Genomic DNA, 18,910 nt, shown 5'->3' with positions numbered 1-18,910 from the left:
TGTTTGTAGGTCTATAAACGAGATGTTTTCTCACACGATGAACATCAGCTCCAGACTCTGATCCGTGTCAGAATCACAGACGGATGAACCGTTCACATCCGTTCAGACGCAGACGGTCCTGATAAAGCCTCATTTATCTGAGACACGTTTCTGTTCAGGACACAAACTGGACCGTTTTAACTTCAGACTACACATCAGCCACAGCTCATCCACACAAACCTGAACACAAACCTCACTCGAACAGAAGAACCGGAGCAGAACTAACAGAAGTGTTTGGAGAACTCGGATCAGAGGAGATCTGGGATTCATGAACAGCACACAAACATCAGTTTGATCCTTTTATTGTGCACACACACACTGCATGATCGTTCTGTTTAAACAAGCGTCCGTCAAAGCAGTTCCCAGAGAACGGGTCCGAGCTTAGAATCAGAGCGGTCCAAGAGCTCAGAGCATCACAGCAGCACCGAGTCCAGAACAAGGTCAGAGTTCAGCGAGGGTTCAGCGGTTACTCCCCTGTCCTCCAGCAGACCCTCGTGACCCCCGGCAGACCCTCGTGACCCCCGGCAGACCCTCGTGACCCCCGGCAGACCCTCGTGACCCCCGGCAGCTCCGAACCTGAACAGACCCCCTACAGACAGGAAGCAGAAACTCAAAAAGGGCTCACATTTCACGAACAAGTTCTTCCTGCAGGAAGCCACAAGTCTCAGACACACACACACGAAAGTTAAATATTTACAGACAATTTAAAATGTTTAAACTTAAACTTACTTCATCTGTCAAAAGTGCCTTAAATGCAAGGACATGTGCTGAAATTAATTTCAGGATACAGGGCTGCTAACATAAAAAGATTACAGGTATAAACCTTATTCTTCTACACAGAAGTAGAACCAAGCCTTCTTCTGTGGATGTGAAATCTCAAATTCATTAGTTAACAACTAGAAACAAAATTAACCATGTTCGTATTCTAATAAAAGCATAGTAACATACATACATAATCATAATTGTAGAACAAGCTCTACAAATATCATGATTAATCTATAGTGTAGTAAACCTTTGGTTACCAGAGTTTAAGAACAATAACAAGGTGTTCTGCAGTAAAACCATGGTTCATTTTCACAACAAACCACACACACACACACACACACACACACACACACACACACACACACACACACACACACACACACACACACACACACACACACACACACACACACACACACACACACACACACTCTCAAGCAGCTCGAACAGACGAACAATAACCAGAAAGAAGACTAAAAACAGGCTGAAAGTGATTTCTACACACTCTTAAAGCGCATGAGCTCACCGTGTTCAGATCTGACTGAAGCGTGTTCAGCTGCTGCTGCTGATTCTTGTTTGTTGCTGATCTCTGGCAGGTGTCGAGCAATCAATCACACTCTCAACCAATAGGATCGCTGCATGTGAGTTAGCTCCGCCCACCGCTGTAATTAGCAAAGTCAGAGACGCAACCCACTTTAAAACCCAAAGGAAAAACCCTCCAGTAAAATAATGTTGATTCATTCTCTGAAAGGTTTTGTGCAGATCTCAGATTATTATAGAAACCCGAGCCTCCATGAATACTGAATATTTGCAAGAATAACTGTACAATCATATACAAAGAGACAGATTTGATCGTCAATCCATCAATAAATAATCCCATCCTCTCCAAACCGATGATAAAAGCCAAGTGTGTGCTTATAATAAATCATGTACACTACCGGACAAAAGTTTGGGATCAGAAGGATTTTTAATGTTTTTACAGGAGTTTCTTCTGCTCATCAAGACTGCATTTATTTAATTAAAAATACAGGAAAAAAATGTAAAATTGTGAAATATTATTATAATGTAAAACAACGTTGTTCTATTATAATATACATTAAACTGTAATTTATTTCTGTGATGTGCAGCTGTATTTCCATCATCATTACTCCAGTCTTCAGAGTCACATGATCTTCAGAAATCATAATAATATTCTGATTTATTATCAGTGTTGAAACTGTTGTGCTGCTTCATATTCTTTTGGAACCTGTGATACTTTTTTCAGGATTCTTTGATGAATAAAAAGTTTAAAAGAAGAGCATTTATTTAAAATATAAATATTTTCTAACAATATACACTACAGTTGAAAAGTTTGGAGTCAGTACATCTTTATTCTTTCTTTTTTTTTTAAAGAAATTAAAACTTTTATTCCGCAGGGATGTGTTAAATTGTTAAGAAGTGATAGCAAAGATTTATATTGTTGGAAAAGATTTATATTTTAAATAAATGATGTTCTTTTAAAGAATCAAAGAATCCTAAAAAAAAAATCGCAGTTTCCCAAAAAATATTTGTCAGCACAACTGTTGATAATTCTAATAATAAATCATCATAGAATGATTTCTGAAGATCATGTGACACTGAAGACTGGAGTAATGCTGATGGAAATTCAGCTTTGCATCACATAAATAAATTATATTTTAAAGGATATTAACATAGAAAGCATTATTTTATATTGTAATAACATTTTGCAAGATTACTGTTTTATTTCTGTATTTTTGAACCAATAAATGCAGCCTTGATGAGCAGAAGAGACTTCTTTAAAACACATTACAAGTCTTTCTGATCGCAGACTGTTGATTGTTAGTGTATATGTAACATGAATGAACAGCAGAGTACATTATATTTCTCTCAGAGGTTGGCGTAGTATCGGTCTCGGTTCTCGTAATCTCTGTAGGTGAAGGGGGCGTGGTCATGGAAACAGCTGTCAAACACCTCGTCAACCACTAGCTCCGCCTCCTCCCGGCTCACCTTGCATACGGCGAGGATGGAGCGTAGCGCTCGGCCACGAACACACACCTGCGGGACAAAACACACACATCCATCATGACTCTCTCTCACACACACACACACACACACACATCCAGAACTGATCCACGTAAACAAACCTGATGGTGCTCTTTGAGGCCAAAGTTAAATCTGGAAATCTCATTAACGAACGAACAGTCTCCGCTCAGACTGGCGGCTCGGATCTGAAGGGAACAAACACAAATATTTCAGAGTGTGTAAAATATCTCACGTTTACGTTATTTTAACACCTTAAAAAAAACAGTCTGACCAAAGTTGTAGTTTGGTGTGGTTTACGCAGGTCATGTTAACAATTTTACGTAAAGAAAAAGCACCAGTTTGGCATTTTTACAGTGTTTCTAAATGGTTTTATTTTAGTTACGCTGTTTACACATTTCAGATGTGCTTTTTTAAAAGGTTTTATTTTAGTTTTACTTTTTTATTATCAGATGCAGATACTAAAACATTTTATTTTAAGTGTGGTTTCTAAAACATTTTAATTTTAGTTATATATATATATATATATATATATATATATATATATATATATATATATATATATATATATATATATACATATATATATTTTTGATGTGGTTTCTGAAACTTTATTTTGTGTACATTATTATTTTTTTTTTTTTAAATGTGGTTTCTAAAACGTTTTACGTGGGTAACACTTTTTTAATTTTAGGTGTGGTTTCTAAATTGTTTTAAATCTGGTTGAATTATTTATGAATTAAGATGTGTTTTCTAAAACATTTTTATGCTATTATTTAATTTTATATGTGATTTCTAAAACTTTTTTTGTTGTTGCTGATATTCTTTAATTTTAGATGTTTCTAAAATATATATTTTTTTTAATTGTGTTTTTTTTTTAATAATTTTTTATTTGGATAATTTTAGTTTTAGATGTGGATTCTATGATGTTTTATTACAGTTAAACCATTTAAATGTTTTATTTTGGATGCTATTTAAAATGTAAAAATTTTAGATGTGGTTTCTTAAACCTTTAATTCAGGTTTCATTATTATATTTTTTTTTTTTACATTTAGATGTGGCTTATGAAAACGTTTTATTTTGGTTAATTTATTATTTAATTTTTAGGTGTGGTTTCTAAAACATTTTATTTTGGATTTTGTTTTTTTATTTTAGATGTGATTTCTGAAGTTTCTTTTTTTAAAATGTGGTTTCTAAAACATTTTATTTTGGATTTTGTTTTCTTTATTTTAGATGTGATTTCTGAAGTTTCTTTTTTTAAAATGTGGTTTCTAAAACATTTTATTCTAGATTTTTTTTTTTTTATTTAGATGTGATTTCTAAAGTTTAATTTTGGTAATTTTTCTAAAAAATGAGGTTTCTAAAACATTTTATTTTGGATTTTTAAAAATTATTTTAGATGTGATTTCTAAAGTTTTATTTTGGTTTTTTTCTGTTTTTTTATGTGGTTTCTAAAATATTTTATTTTAAATTTTTTATTTTAGATGTGATTTCTAAAGTTTCATTTTGTTTTTTTCTGTTTTATTTTTGTTTTGTTTTTTTTATGTGGTTTCTAAAACATTTTATTTCGGATTTTTTTTATTTTAGATGTGATTTCTAAAGTTTAATTTTGTTTTTTTTCTGTTTTTTTTTGTGATTTTTAAAACATTTTATTTTGGATTTTTTTTCTTATTTTAGATGTGATTTCTAAAGTTTTATTTTGTTTTTTTCTGTTTTTTTATGTGGTTTCTAAAATATTTTATTTAAATTTTTTATTTTAGATGTGATTTCTAAAGTTTCATTTTGGTTTTTTTCTGTTTTTTTTATTTTTTTTTTTTAATGTGGTTTCTAAAACATTTTATTTTGGATTTTTTTTATTTTAGATGTGATTTCTTAAGTTTAAATTTTTATTTATTTTTTTTCTAAATGTGGTTGCTAAAACATTTTATTTTAGATTTTTTTTTATGTGATTTCTAAAGTTTAATTTTGTTTTATTTGTTTTTTGATGTGGTTTCTAAAACATTTTATTTTGGATTTTTTTTTTTTAGATGTGATTTCTAAAGTTTAATTTTGGTATTTTTTTTATTTTTATTTTTTTGATGTGGTTTCTAAAACATTTTATTTTAGATTTTTTTTTATTTTAGATGTGATTTCTAAAGTTTAATTTTGGTATTTTTTTATTTTTATTTTTTTGATGTGGTTTCTAAAACATTTTATTTTAGATTTTTTTTATTTTAGATGTGATTTCTAAAGTTTAATTTTGGTATTTTTTTATTTTTATTTTTTTGATGTGGTTTCTAAAACATTTTATTTTAGATTTTTTTTATTTTAGATGTGATTTCTAAAGTTTAATTTTGGTATTTTTTTTATTTTTATTTTTTTGATGTGGTTTCTAAAACATTTTATTTTAGATTTTTTTTATTTTAGATGTGATTTCTAAAGTTTAATTTTTTATTTATTTTTTTTTTCTAAATGTGGTTTCTAAAACATTTTATTTTAGTTTTTTTATTTAAGATGTGATTTCTAAAGTTTCTTTTTTTAAACGTGGTTTCTAAAACATTTTATTTTAGATTTTTTTTTTATTATTTTAGATGTGCTTTCTAAAGTTTAATTTTGGTAATTTTTTTAAAAAGCGTGGTTTCTAAAACATTTTATTTTAGTATTTTTTTTTTATTATCTTAGATGTGATTTCTAAAGTTTTATTTTGTTTTTTTTCTGTTTTTTTATGTGGTTTGTAAAACATTTTATTTAGGATTTTTTACAATTATTTTAGATGTGATTTCTAAAGTTTTATTTTGGGTTTTTTTTATGTGGTTTCTAAAACATTTTATTTTAGATTTTTTTTTATTATTTTAGATGTGATTTCTAAAGTTTCATTTTGTTTTTTTCTGTTTTTTTGTTTTTTGATGTGGTTTCTAAAACATTTTATTTTGGATTTTTTAAAATTATTTTAAATGTGATTTCTAAAGTTTAATTTTGGTAATTTTTTAAAAAAAAACGTGGTTTCTAAAACATTTTATTTTGGATTTTTTTTAGTATTATCTTAGATGTGATTTCTAAAATTTCATTTTGGTTTTTTTCTGGTTTTTTTTTTTTTATGTGGTTTTTAAAACATTTTATTTTGGATTTTTTTTTTAATTATTTTAGATGTGATTTCTAAAGTTTTATTTTGGTATTTTTTTTTAAAAATTCGGTTTCTAAAACATTTTATTTTAGATTTTTTTTTAATTATTTTAGATGTGATTTCTAAAGTTTCATTTTGGTAATTATTACAAAATTAAATGTGGTGTCTAAAACGATCTAATTGCAAGTGAACAGAGTGTTGTAGCAGTGTTTCACCTCTGAACAGGCCAGGTGTCTGAAGCTGTTAAACCAGTCGACTCGGGCCCTGCAGTGATCGAAGGCGTGGATGAGCTTGTGGGTCACCACGCGGTTCATGGATGTTGTTCTGGCATAAGACGATCTGCAGCGGGAGACCACACACACATTCAACTCAGATGAACATCACGACGTGTCTGGGCTCAGGAAGTGGTTTTAGGGGACTCACCTGAGAGGTGGCGGCATCAAAGCCTCCGCTGACCGTCGCGTCACAATCCTCACACGAGAAGTGTCTGTCTTTATAAACTGTACTGCGAGGAAATCAAATAACAACACAAAAATCTGAATTGCGAGATGCAAACTCTGAATTCTGTGAAAAAAAGTCTAAATTGTGAGATTTTAAATAATAATAACAATTATATATTTATAATAGTAATTGCAGTTATAACCTTTTTTATGTTTAACTAAGTGACAGAGACCAAAAAATTCTGAATTGCAAACTAAAAGTTCTGAGAAAAAGACAGAATTGTGAGATAATATATATCTATATCTATCTATCTATCTATCTATATATATATATATCTATATATATATATATATATATATATATATATATACACACATATATATATACATATATATAATAAAGCAAAATTGTGAAACGTAAAATCAGAATTCTGATTAAAAAAGTCAGAACGCCAAAATAAAAGTAAATACATAAAATCACCTTTTGATTTTTTTCTTTGGTGGAAGAGACAAAGTCAAAATTGAGAGAAAAATGTCTATTGTGAGATTGAAAAATAAAAATTTTACAAAAAAAAAATAAAACACACACACAAACAAACAAACAGAATTCAGAGGACAGAAAAAGTTGTAAAATGTAAAAAATAAAAGGTCTTAACTGCGAGATAACAATTCGTAGTTACATATTTAAGGTTTTAGTTCGTCTCTCTCTCTCTCTCTCTCTCTATATATATATATTTTATTCCGTCACGGTGGAAAAAATAATTGCAAGAAAAAAAAAAATAAAAATAATATTTAAAAAATATTAAAAAGTCAGAATTGTGAGATAAAAATTCGTAGTTACATATTTAAGGTTTTAGTTCGATTATATTTACTTTTTTTAATCCGTGGCGGGGGGAATTACATGAAATGATTTTTAAAAATGTTAAAGTCAGAATTGTGAGATAAAAATTCTCAATCCTCTATCTTTGCTTTCTTTCCTTGTGTTTGGTGATGGACACGATCTTTCACAGTAACGCGCGTGCAGACACTGTCAGATAAACTCTAGAAACACACTGTAATAGTGCAGTACTGTAAAAAAGGAAGCAGTGTGACGCATTAGTGTCCAGGGAGAACTGCAGCATGATGTGACACTTGTGCCTGAAGCTGAAGAAACTCTCCCCGATCGAGCCCTGCCTGCGCTCGGGATACAAACTGTAGCCGAAGTCTTTCCGCTCTTCAGACCGGATGTTGTTCTGGAACGGATCGAGCCATCGCTCTGCGCAACGGTCACGCGGGCATCCGGGAGTCACGTGACTGAAAGCAGGCAAACTACGTCGTGTGCGCGAGGCAGTTGGCGCATGCGCGCAGAGGAGTGTGTGTGCTGTCATGGCGCTGAACACAAACTAGTGATCGAGGCTCTTCATCATCGCTGAAGGTATGAAACGCACTTCTGATTCTGCTCTTTACTGCTGTTAAAACCGCTGATTTAAACCCACCTGCACGAGCGTCTCTAAACATCCGTTTGTAATTAGCAGAACAAATATCCCACATGTGTGTGTTAGCACGCCAGTAACCCACGTTTTTACTAAAATATTTAAGATAAAGTTACTTATCAGAGTGTGTGTGTAGATGAGTCGTTTAGCTCAACACAGCTCACGATGAACCTGCTGTTTCTGTCGCAGAACGACAGATGGACGATAATTCATTTCGATTATTTATTTATTTATTTCGCGGAATCGCTTATTAATCTGTAGTTAGCTGCTTTTTCAAGGCCGCTTTGTTGTTAGTTTAACTTTTGAAGAGTTTCCATGGTAACCGTAGCCTTCGCGCCAACGTACCGCACTTCAGTCGTTGTTTTCACTGTAAAATCATAATGATCGTAATAAGTAATTAATAATTGCATTAATTAAAAGTAATATACAAATAAATAACTGAATAATCTCTTCTCTTGAATAATTAACTCATTTTGCATTATTTATTATTTTGTTGACAGTGGTTTCTATGGTAACCCGGGTCCCACTATGGTAAAACTCTGTAAAACTTTTATTTATTAGATATTACCACACCTTGCCAGTTAATTTATCACAGTACATTAAGACATTACATTTTATAACGCAAGTTTTCTGGAATGTTGTATCTAATTAAAAATGCATTTTGCATATATATATATATTCCTAAACAGAAATCTGAACATTTGATGAAGCCAGCAGCAAAATTCTTATTTGATTTTGTTGACACATTAAAGGTTTTTCCAGAGGATATTTTGTATTTCTCTTTTTTATCAGAAAGTACTGTCAACAGACAGAAAACAATTACACTTTCGCCATGTTTTTAGGAATAAAATGTTGTATAAATCAGTGTGAATGATATTTAAACAAACCCCTCAGTAAAAACCTTCAGAATATAGAGAGGAATAAACCTGTAAGTTTTGGTGTATGTAAGTGTTGCTGAAGTGGAGAAACAAACTCACAACCTTTAAAAATATGCATTTTCACCATGTTTTTATGCATAAAATGTTGTATAAAATCAGGAAAATTATATATTGACAAACCCCTCAGTAAAAACCTTCAGAATATAGAGAGGAATAAACCTGTAAGTTTTGGTGTATGTAAGTGCTGCTGAAGTGAAGATAAAAACTCACAACCTTTAAAAATATGCATTTTCACCATGTTTTTACGCATAAAATGTTGTATAAAATCAGGAAAATTATATATTGACAAACCCCTCAGTAAAAACCTTCAGAATATAGAGAGGAATAAACTTGTAAGTTTTGGTGTATGTAAGTGCTGCTGAAGTGGAGAAACAAACTCACAACCTTTAAAAATATGCATTTTCACCATGTTTTTACACATAAAATGTTGTATGAAATCAGGAAAATTATATATCGACAAACCCCTCAGTAAAAAACTTCAGAATATAGAGAGGAATAAACCTGTAAGTTTTGGTGTACGTAAGTGCTGCTGAAGTGGAGAAACAAACACACAACCTTTAAAAATATGCATTTTCACCATGTTTTTACACATAAAATGTTGTATGAAATCAGGAAAATTATATATCGACAAACCCCTCAGTAAAAACCTTCAGAATATAGAGAGGAATAAACCTGTAAGTTTTGGTGTATACAAGTGCTGCTGAAGTGGAGAAACAAACTCACAACCTTTAAAAATATGCATTTTCACCATGTTTTTACACATAAAATGTTGTATAAAATCAGGAAAATAATATATTGACGAACCCCTCAGTAAAAACCTTCAGAATACAGAGAGGAATAAACCTGTAAGTTTTGGTGTGTGTAAGTGCTGCTGAAGTGAAGATAAAAACTTTTAAATATATGCATTGGATTTGAAATCTACAGATGCAAATAGTTCAAGTGCAATATATAAACACTTTAATGTGTATTTAGGATGTTTTCTTTCCACTTGTCTGATATGGAAGCAAAGTAGAGCTCAAAACTGAGTGATGCATGAACAAACAATGTTTTTTTGATTGTAGTAGTTTGTATTTATTTTAAACTGTTGAGGTGGTGTGTGTTGCAGGGAATTGCTGTCTGTCTGATGTCCTCTAGAAGAGCGCAGTGATGTCAGGAAATAAAGCGGTGGAGCTGCAGATACAAATGCGACAGAACGCAGAAGATCTGCAGAACTTCATGAAGGAGCTGAACAACTGGGAGGAAGAAGTCAAGAAGAAAGACCAGCAGCTTCGCTCCGGAAACATCAGCGAACCGCCGGTAAAACTCTGGGATTCTGAGCAAACTCAATACAGATTCAGGTGTTTTTTTTTTTTTTTTTTTTTTTTTTTTTGCTTAAAATGTATTTTATTCCAGAAAACTCTCCCGCCGGTGAGGAACAAAGATTATAAGAAGACGAAGAAGAGCGTGAAGCACCAGACTAACGGTGACGGCGGTCTGAAAGAGCAGAAGGAGACGCAGCGCATAAAATCCTACGATTATCAGGCCTGGGACAAATTTAATGTGGTAATACTATGCATTCTGATTCATTCTCCGATGTGCATAAAGACGCGATGATTTCACAGATGTTTGTTTGCAGGATAAGACTCTGGAGGCCATGGACGCAGAGGAGAGCCCGGTCCACTCCAACGAATCTGACTCTGAAGGGCTTCAGGTGGACAGAGATGTAGCGCTGACCGAGAAAGAGAAGGTCTGTTAGTGTTCAAGACGAAAATGTTGACGACCCATGACGAAGACGAGACGACACTGACGGCATTAAACACTAATTGTTTCAACATACAATATCATCAATGAAATAAGATAAGACTAAAATGTAGTTTAAGAAAAATGTCTATATACAAAATTTAATCTCTTTCGACTTCCAAGAGTTTTCATGCTTGCGTTGCCAGATATCAAGAGTTATCCCCGAATTAGTGCTTCTCTTAAAAGGATGCATTTTATGCCCTTTGTTTATTTAATATTCACAATCTGGCAACCACTTACACATGTAAGTTGATTGATCTCTATTGACATATTTTGCTCAAATGAAAGTGTGTGTTTCTTCACATGGACGTGTTAAAAAGTCTCAATTTGCCCTTCCACAATTTAAGGCCTTAAAAATCAGTCTAAAATTCATGAAATTTAAGATGAATTTTTGCATGCACTGCAAAAAATCTCAGTGTTTTTATTTTCCAATACAATTAATCTAAACATCCTTAAATCAGGGATTCTTGAGACGCTGAACAAAGTTAAGCGAGTTTATGCTTAAAACTAGAACAGTGGGGTATGACATTTTTTCCATATTTTAGTGTTTAGCAATTTTTGTGAATTAATAAGTAATAGAGATCGATTGGAAGTTGCATTTTCAAACTTTGACTTTTTGCTAATAAAGCATTATTACACAGAACACACAAAAATATTAAGAGTGTTGACTTTTTGTGATCTCTCCATTGTATTTCTTAAATGTGTCCCTGCAGCACAAAAGCAGTCTTAAGTCTCTGGGGTATATTTGTAGAAATAACCAAAAATACATTGTATGGGTCAAAATTATAGATTTTTCTTTTATGTCAAAAATCATTAGGATATTAAGTAAAAATCATGTTCCTTGAAGTTATTTTGTAAATTTCCTACTGTAAATATATCAGATCTTAACTTTTGATTAGTGATATGCATTGCTAAGAATTCATTTGGACAACTTTAAAGATGATTTTCTCAATATTTAGATTTTTTTGCACCCTCAGATTCCAGATTTTCAAATAGTTGTATCTCAGACAAATATTGTCCTCCTAACAAACCATACATCAATTTATTCAGCTTTCAGATGATGTATAAATCTCATTTTCGAAAAATTGACCCTTATGACTGGTTTTGTGGTCCAGGGTCACAAATGTTCTTTATTTGGTCTTAGAAAGGCTCGAAGTCTTCCTGAAACCTGCAGAACCCCTAAATCTGCCTCCAGAGCTTCTCATGATGAACTGTAATAAACCAAACATGATCCTGACCGTCTGATGTTTCAGGGGAATGAGTTCTTCAGAGACGGCCGGTACGACAGTGCCATCGAGTGTTACACCAGAGGAATGGACGCCGATCCGTACAACCCCGTCCTGCCCACCAACAGAGCGGCCTGCTTCTTCAGGCTGAAAAAGTACAGCCGCGTCTCCCGTCTTCATACTGTTGTGTTCGGACGGATCGGTCCTGATCTGAGTGTGTATGTCCCGCAGGTTCGGTGTGGCTGAGTCCGACTGTAATTTGGCCATCGCTCTGGACGCTAAATACGTCAAAGCGTACGCCAGAAGAGCAGCAGCACGCGCGGCGCTCAAGAAACACCAGGAAGCTCTCGAAGGTCTGAAGCTTTATCAGCATCTTTATGAAGGAAATCATGGAAGTGAATGAATATTTCTCTAGTTCTGCTCTGATCTGAAATTTTCCATCAGTTCCATCAGGCTCTTTTTATTGATTCAGCTGAACTGGTTCACTAATCATTCAGCATGATTTATTATTTATTAGTGCTTTACATTTTAAAGCCTTTTTAATTACCTTTACGCACACTAACAGTTAAAAGTTTGGAATAATTAAACATTTTGAAGTCTCTTCTGCTCACCAAGGCTGCATTTATTTGATAAAAAAAAAATACAGTAGAAACAGTTAAATATTATTACAATTTAAATGAACTGCTTTCTGTGTGAGTATCTGTTAAAATGTAATTTATTCATATGAGGCAAAGCTGAATTTTCAGCATCATTACTTCAGTCTTATTCTGATTATATTATTTTATTTTGTTATCATAAATACAGTATAAACAGCAAAATTGTGAGATATTATTACAATGTGTTCTATATCAGTATATTCTAAAATGAATTTCATTGCTGTAATTTTCAGCAAATTTTATTTAAATGTAATTTATTCTAATTATTTCATCTTATTCGGTTTTTATTTCATTCTAATTATTTTGTCTTTTTTTGGGGGGGTTATCAAAAATATAGTAAAAACAGTGATACACAACCAGAAAAGTTTCCACAAAAATATTAAGCAGTAATTTTCAAATAAATGCAGCATAAAAGGTGTGTCTAAAAAAACATTAAAAATCTTAATTAATCCTAATTGGCCAGCAGTGTAAATTTGCTTTATATACTTTATAAATTAAAAAGGAAAAAATAAACAGATAAAAATGTATTAAAAATTCAGTCCGTGATCACAAAACCCACTTCGTATCTTCTCTCCATGAACTCGTCCAGATTATGAGATGGTTCTCCAGCTGGATCCTGGAAGCTCGGAGGCCCGGACTGAGATCCAGAAGCTCCAGCAGGTGTGTTAGTGGTCCGGTTTGACAGACGCGTGTGGAGCGAGATCTGTCGGTGACCGATGCTTCGTTTCAGGTGTTGGGCTCGAGCGCACGGACGCCGGAGAAGATCGAGAGCGATGCAGAGCCGACCACAGTGGATCTGTTACAGCAGAGGAAACAGGAAGCAGTCGTGCAGAAGGACAGAGTGAGAAGCGTCTCCTCCTCTTCATCATCATGTGAATAAGTCGATCTGAACACTGACGGCGTTTGCCGATGTTTCAGGGGAACGCTTACTTTAAAGAAGGCAAGTACGAGGCGGCGGTGGAGTGTTACTCGAGAGGAATGGAGGCGGATGGGACGAATGCGCTTCTGCCCGCTAACAGAGCCATGGCCTTCCTCAAACTCCACAGGTGACGCATCCCTCAGAAGTGTGCTCACTGCCTAGTGCATGCTTGTGTTTGTGTGTGAGAGTTAGGGCTGTCAAAATAAAATTCGAATTTGAAATAAAAATCCACATTTGGATTCAAAAACATTGCATTCGAATTTAAGGTGTGCGTTAAGGAGGCACTTATCAGTGGCACACGAGATGATTTATTGATGATTTTATTGTTTTTGTTAGTTTATCCAGGTGAAGCCCCTAGGTGCGGCGCTGCTGCGTTGTTAATTACAAATCAGTGCGGAGAAGATCTAAACCGTTCACACAGAACACATATTTCATGCATTTTCTAGAGGGATATTTATTACCGTTGCACTCGCGTCTCGCACATGTTTAGAAAGCCATGTAAAATTAATGCAAGCTTATATTTTTAAAAACATATTTCGAGACTTTATGGCGGGTTTTTTCCCCCTGTCCCACTGCAACTCGTGTTTTTAAATGAACAATTCACTCTGTGATTGGCCCTTTGTATTAAACTATGCACACATGCTGTTTTGTTTATAGCTGTGTTAGCAACTTAATTATAATTGGTTTATTTTAAACATCATGCACTTTTTTTCACAGGTAGTCATGTTATCTTATGCTTTGAATAAACGTGCATTAGTAATATTTTGCTCGATGCGCCCTCTTGTGGCTTCAGGAGAGAAGCCAAAAGCTTTTCTTCACCCTTACTGAAATTATGCATTTTAAATTTGAATCAAATTCGAATTTTGATGATATTTACGTTAAACTATTTGAATTTAGTTTTTCAGCCGTGTGTGTGTGCAGGTTCAGCGAGGCGGAGCAGGACTGCAGCGCGGCTCTCGCTCTGGATGCCGCGTACACCAAAGCCTTCGCCAGACGAGCCACGGCCAGAGCCGCTCTAGGAAGGATCAGAGAAGCCAAAGAAGGTCCGTCATCCATGTATCCGCTTCATCGAAGCCCGATCCTCGTTTCTGAGGAGCTCACACGCATTTGTGTTTGTCTGCAGATTTTGAGCAGGTTCTGAAGCTTGAGCCGGGAAACAAACAGGCCATGAGTGAGATCCAGAAACTCTCAGCGGTACGTGTCCGATCTATGGATGATTTGGGGACAAAAATCTTGTTGCAGTTTTTCTGATAAAAATGGTTGTGATCACTTGTGAATTTAAAAAAAAAAAAAAAAAAAAAACAAGTTCGCTGTATATAAAAACAAAAGAAAAAATATTATAAAAATTTAAAAGATACTTGATTTAATAAAAATGTTATATGTTTTTTATATTATAGCTGTAAAATTATGTTTTTAATTAGTGCACAACATTTTGGGGAAAAAGATCTAATTTCAATTTTTCTGATAAAAATTATATATATAAAAAAAACTTTTCTGTGCTCGGCTATATTGGCCAAAATGTTGTGATTTATATGGTTTAATATGGCTATATAATAATTATAATAATAATTATTATTATTACTACTAAATAAAAATATAAAAATGAATGAATAAAGAATACTGCTATTGTAATATTTCACTAAGTTTTTATATATATATATATATATATATAAAAATATAATTACAATTATTAATTTAATAATAAATATAAAATGACTAATAAAAATAATATATGCTCTTTAAATAAATTATTTTATTGCAATATTTCACACAAATAAAAATCAAGTATTTAAAAAATAAATAAATAAATAAATATATATATAAAACATTACAACTGTAAAATTACGATACTAATATTTTTGGAATTTTTATACCATGGTCAGAAATGCTTCTCATTACAAGTTTGTGAAGAAGGTTGGCGTGCGTTTCCTAAATGCATGTTATAATGAGTGACTCAGAGCAGATGCAGATGGAGTTCATAAGGATCATTTACTGTTATTGATTTCGATGAATCGTATCGCCTGTATTTCTGTTCATCAGGAGCTGAGGAGCAGCGGTCTTCTGGCTCCAGAGGAGAACAAACAGCGGAGAACCATCCAGCCCATCCACAAACCTGAAGATCTCAGATCCGCCGTGAGTGTGTGATACGAGGAGGAATTGAGGTCGTTTTTGTGTGTGTTGAGTGTCAACGCATCGTGTGTGTTTGTGTGGTCTCAGAAACCCTTGAGGAGGATTGACATCCAGGAGGTGGGTGCAGAGATCTCCTCGTCCACGTCTTCACCGCATCACAAGATCCAGAAGAGAGAGGAGGTCTCAGACGCTCCTGTATCCAGGTGAGCAGATGACCGATCCGATCGTCACGCTCTCCTGCTGCTGGACCGAGTCTGTGAGGCGTTTGATATCTTGTGTTTCAGGGCCGCTGAAGACTCATCTGCAGATGCTGAATCGATTCCTCCTCCACCCAGCAATGGTTTCCAGCTGGAGGCCGACCTCAGGAAGATCAGCCGTCACCCACAGTCCTCTTACAGATATCTGAAGGTAGCGTCAGTGCCGCTCACGCTCTCCACTCCTTCCTCTATCTGTGCATCTCATCTCAACGTTTAACATTGCAGCAAATCAGTCCAGACGCTTATCCGAAGATCTTCCAGAACTCTCTGGAGCCCGATGTTCTCAACCATATCCTCCAGACCTTCCACAGCTGCTTTCAGTGAGTGCTCAGTGATGATGATGATGATGATGATATACATGTTGCTGCTGCTGCTGATGAACCAACAATGATAACTGAAAAGATAACTATATTAGTTACTTTATAAAACTGATAGTTCCGGTCCTTGATTCTGATTGGCTGAGCCACGTTTGAAGCTGTTACACTACAAACATACACCGTTGTTTACGTTTGTGTGTTGCTCGGCAACCACAACTGATTCTGTTTCAGAGGAAACTACATTGTTTGGTGGAAGAATACTGTTTTTATTAATATCATTATACTTTATTTGCTCTGTTTTATTCTGTGAAACCTTACTACATATATGGAATAACCTTTTTATAAAAGCAATAATCCCCGTGAAGCCGTGGTTTACAGTGAATTTATAACAGCTTATACCTAACAACGCCCCTTAGCTGTTATATATTCACTGTGCTTCTTGTGGCTCATTGCTTTAATAAACAATAACTATAACAATGTGTATTTTCAGAAAGTGAAATAAAATGTAAATATTTAATGGAAATTATAAAAACATAGAAATGTTACCTTGGCAACTAACTGAAATAAATATAAGATGAAGTACTAAAATGACTAAAACTAAAATGAAAATAAATAAAAAAATAAATTACAGCTAAATAGAAATACTAGTAAAAATGACAATTACTAAAACTTAAACTAAAATGAAAACTGAAAATCTAAAAATTAAAGCGAATTCTAAATAGGAATAAATACTATAGTAGTATATTAATAATACTAACTATAACTATAATGGTAACTATAGCAGTGGTATTGTTAACTAAAACAATTAAAAGATCATTTTCAGCGAGTGAAATAAAATATAAATATTAGATGAATAATATAAACAAAAATTAGAAATAACTGAAACAATTTCTGTTGAAGTACTAAAATTACTCAAACTAAAATGCAATTAAAAATAAATTACAGCTACTAAAAGAAAAAATAATTTATAATGATGACAAAAAAAATAAACAAATTAAAATCTAAACTGATAAAATATAAATATTAAAGCTAATTCTAAATATTAATGAATACTATAAAAGTTTATAAATAATAATAAAATAACACTGAACTGTAACAGTTACTATAACAATGAATATAACTAACAATAACTGCAACTATAATGGTAACTTAAAATTTAAAACGATAACAATAACTATTGCTAAGAATAACGATAACTATATTAGCAGACGATAACGATATTTATTATAATCGTGCTGCAGTTTTGTCGTCAGCCTCTTCAAAAGCTTCGATTCTGATTGGCTCTCAATGTTTTATCATTCATCAGCTTGAAAAAAAAAAAAATGCCGTTGAAAGTGATTTATGGTTAAAGTTATCGTCCCTGGTGTGAACGGGCCTTACCGCTGACAGAGAGTGATGATGTCACTTCCTGTGTCTGGTGTGTGATTTCAGACAGGAGGATGCGTCTCTCCTGCTGTCCGTCCTGAGGAGCCTGGCGAGCGTGAGGAGGTTTGATATGGCCGTCATGTTCATGTCATCCGCCGAGAAGAAAAGTACGAACACACACACACACACACACACACACAAACACACACAAGCACTGAACACCGCGGCGAATAAACACAAACTCTTCTGTTTTCCGTCAGTCTTACAGGAGCTGTTTGGCTGGATTCACAGCGCCGGTCTGAGAGACGCTTCTGTTCAAGACTTACAGAAGAAATACAGCCTTTGACTGACACTGGACTGAAATCATCAGAATCAGCTCGGCTTCGCTCTGAATGAATCAGATGCTCTGATACCTCACAATGGACGCTTGGTGCCTTTAAACAGATTTATGTGGTTCCTGCATGTGTGCAGAAGAGCAGAACTTCATATGATATTATTACGAGTCCGTCTGTGTCTCTGTGTTTTTCTTCTGACTCCCGACTCGTTTGGTGAATGATTCATTCAGTGCACAAATAAAAACATCCTTCATCCATTTCAACTCACGACCAATCCTACATTTTCTTCATCAAATGTATAACTTCTCTCTGAAACATGTACACTTTCAACTATATTAAGTCATCATTTTTATTCATTAACATTTACATTGTCATTAACAGACGCTTTTATCCAAAGTGACTTACAAATGAGGACAATGGAAGCAATTAAAATCAAGAAAAGTGCAAGTGCTAGAACAAGGTTTTTGCAAATCATATAATAAATAAAAAGAAAACTTAAAAAATGTATAGAAAAAGAATAGAGCAAGCTAGTGTTAGAGGCCTTTTTTGCTTTTGTTAATTGTATAATAAATAGAAAATAAAACAAATAGAATGCGAAAAGATTAGAGAAGCTAGTGTTAGTTTCTTTTTCAATAGAGTGCAAGTCTAAAAGGGAGTTTTTTTTCTATTTTAGAATAGAATTAGAATAGAGCGTGCTAAAGTTAAAAAATGTAAAGATAGAATAGAAAAAGAATAGAGCAAGCTAGTGTTAGAGGCCTTTTTGGCTTTTGTTAATTGTATAATGAATAAAAAAGAAAACAAATAGAATGCAAAAAGATTAGAGAAGCTAGTGTTAGTTTCTTTTTAAAAGTCTAAAAGGGAGTTTTTTTTCTATTTTAGAATAGAATTAGAATAGAGCGTGCTAGAGTTAGAGGGTCAAATAACGACGGAAGAGATGTGTTTTTTGCCGATTCTCAAAAAATATATTTATATATTGTTTTATGCAATACAGAGTGTTTCAGAGCAGCTTCAAAGTGAGAATTAAGCATTGAGTGCAATAGTGTCATTATTAAGCTCACGTCAGTTCAGTTCAGTCACAAGTGTTGCAAAATTGGTCGGTTATGAAGCAAAGATGATTCAGCCTTGAGCA

The 18,910-nt window shown here is 33.4% G+C and overlaps 2 protein-coding genes across 11 annotated transcripts; one reads left to right on the top strand and one right to left on the bottom strand.

The window, feature by feature from the left end:
- Nucleotides 1-325: 325 nt before the first annotated feature.
- LOC109048782 (mitochondrial inner membrane protease ATP23 homolog) lies at nucleotides 326-7,163 on the bottom strand. 10 transcript variants are annotated; one of them, XM_042737770.1, is made up of 8 exons: nucleotides 6,869-7,163; nucleotides 6,371-6,452; nucleotides 6,163-6,286; nucleotides 2,949-3,032; nucleotides 2,680-2,859; nucleotides 1,331-1,466; nucleotides 769-831; nucleotides 326-628 (listed from the first exon to the last, which is right to left on the bottom strand). In XM_042737770.1, the coding sequence occupies exons 2-5, from the start codon at nucleotides 6,385-6,387 to the stop codon at nucleotides 2,692-2,694; spliced, it is 393 nt and encodes a 130-aa protein (XP_042593704.1). In that variant the 5' UTR covers nucleotides 6,388-6,452; nucleotides 6,869-7,163; the 3' UTR covers nucleotides 326-628; nucleotides 769-831; nucleotides 1,331-1,466; nucleotides 2,680-2,691. The 10 variants fall into 10 exon arrangements, 5 of the variants coding, with proteins under 5 accessions (XP_042593704.1, XP_042593708.1, XP_042593713.1 ...); XM_042737774.1 differs by having other exon boundaries at nucleotides 6,371-6,447; XM_042737779.1 differs by lacking the exon at nucleotides 6,869-7,163 and having other exon boundaries at nucleotides 326-530; nucleotides 590-628; nucleotides 6,371-6,566.
- A 487-nt stretch (nucleotides 7,164-7,650) lies between these two features.
- Nucleotides 7,651-18,049, top strand: rpap3 (RNA polymerase II associated protein 3). The gene is made up of 17 exons (XM_042737566.1): nucleotides 7,651-7,801; nucleotides 9,903-10,093; nucleotides 10,190-10,339; nucleotides 10,413-10,523; nucleotides 11,830-11,957; nucleotides 12,034-12,155; nucleotides 13,048-13,118; nucleotides 13,189-13,299; nucleotides 13,377-13,504; nucleotides 14,299-14,420; nucleotides 14,501-14,571; nucleotides 15,418-15,510; nucleotides 15,595-15,710; nucleotides 15,792-15,915; nucleotides 15,990-16,084; nucleotides 17,513-17,613; nucleotides 17,707-18,049. Exons 2-17 carry the CDS (start codon nucleotides 9,944-9,946, stop codon nucleotides 17,790-17,792), a joined length of 1,779 nt encoding a protein of 592 aa, XP_042593500.1. The 5' UTR covers nucleotides 7,651-7,801; nucleotides 9,903-9,943; the 3' UTR covers nucleotides 17,793-18,049.
- Nucleotides 18,050-18,910: the final 861 nt, after the last annotated feature.

The sequence above is a fragment of the Cyprinus carpio genome, chromosome A4 (assembly GCF_018340385.1).
Source record: "Cyprinus carpio isolate SPL01 chromosome A4, ASM1834038v1, whole genome shotgun sequence".
NCBI classification, from domain to species: domain Eukaryota; kingdom Metazoa; phylum Chordata; class Actinopteri; order Cypriniformes; family Cyprinidae; genus Cyprinus; species Cyprinus carpio.
The sequence above is the reverse complement of the archived record's forward strand: the minus strand, read 5'-3'. Positions and strand labels throughout refer to the sequence as shown.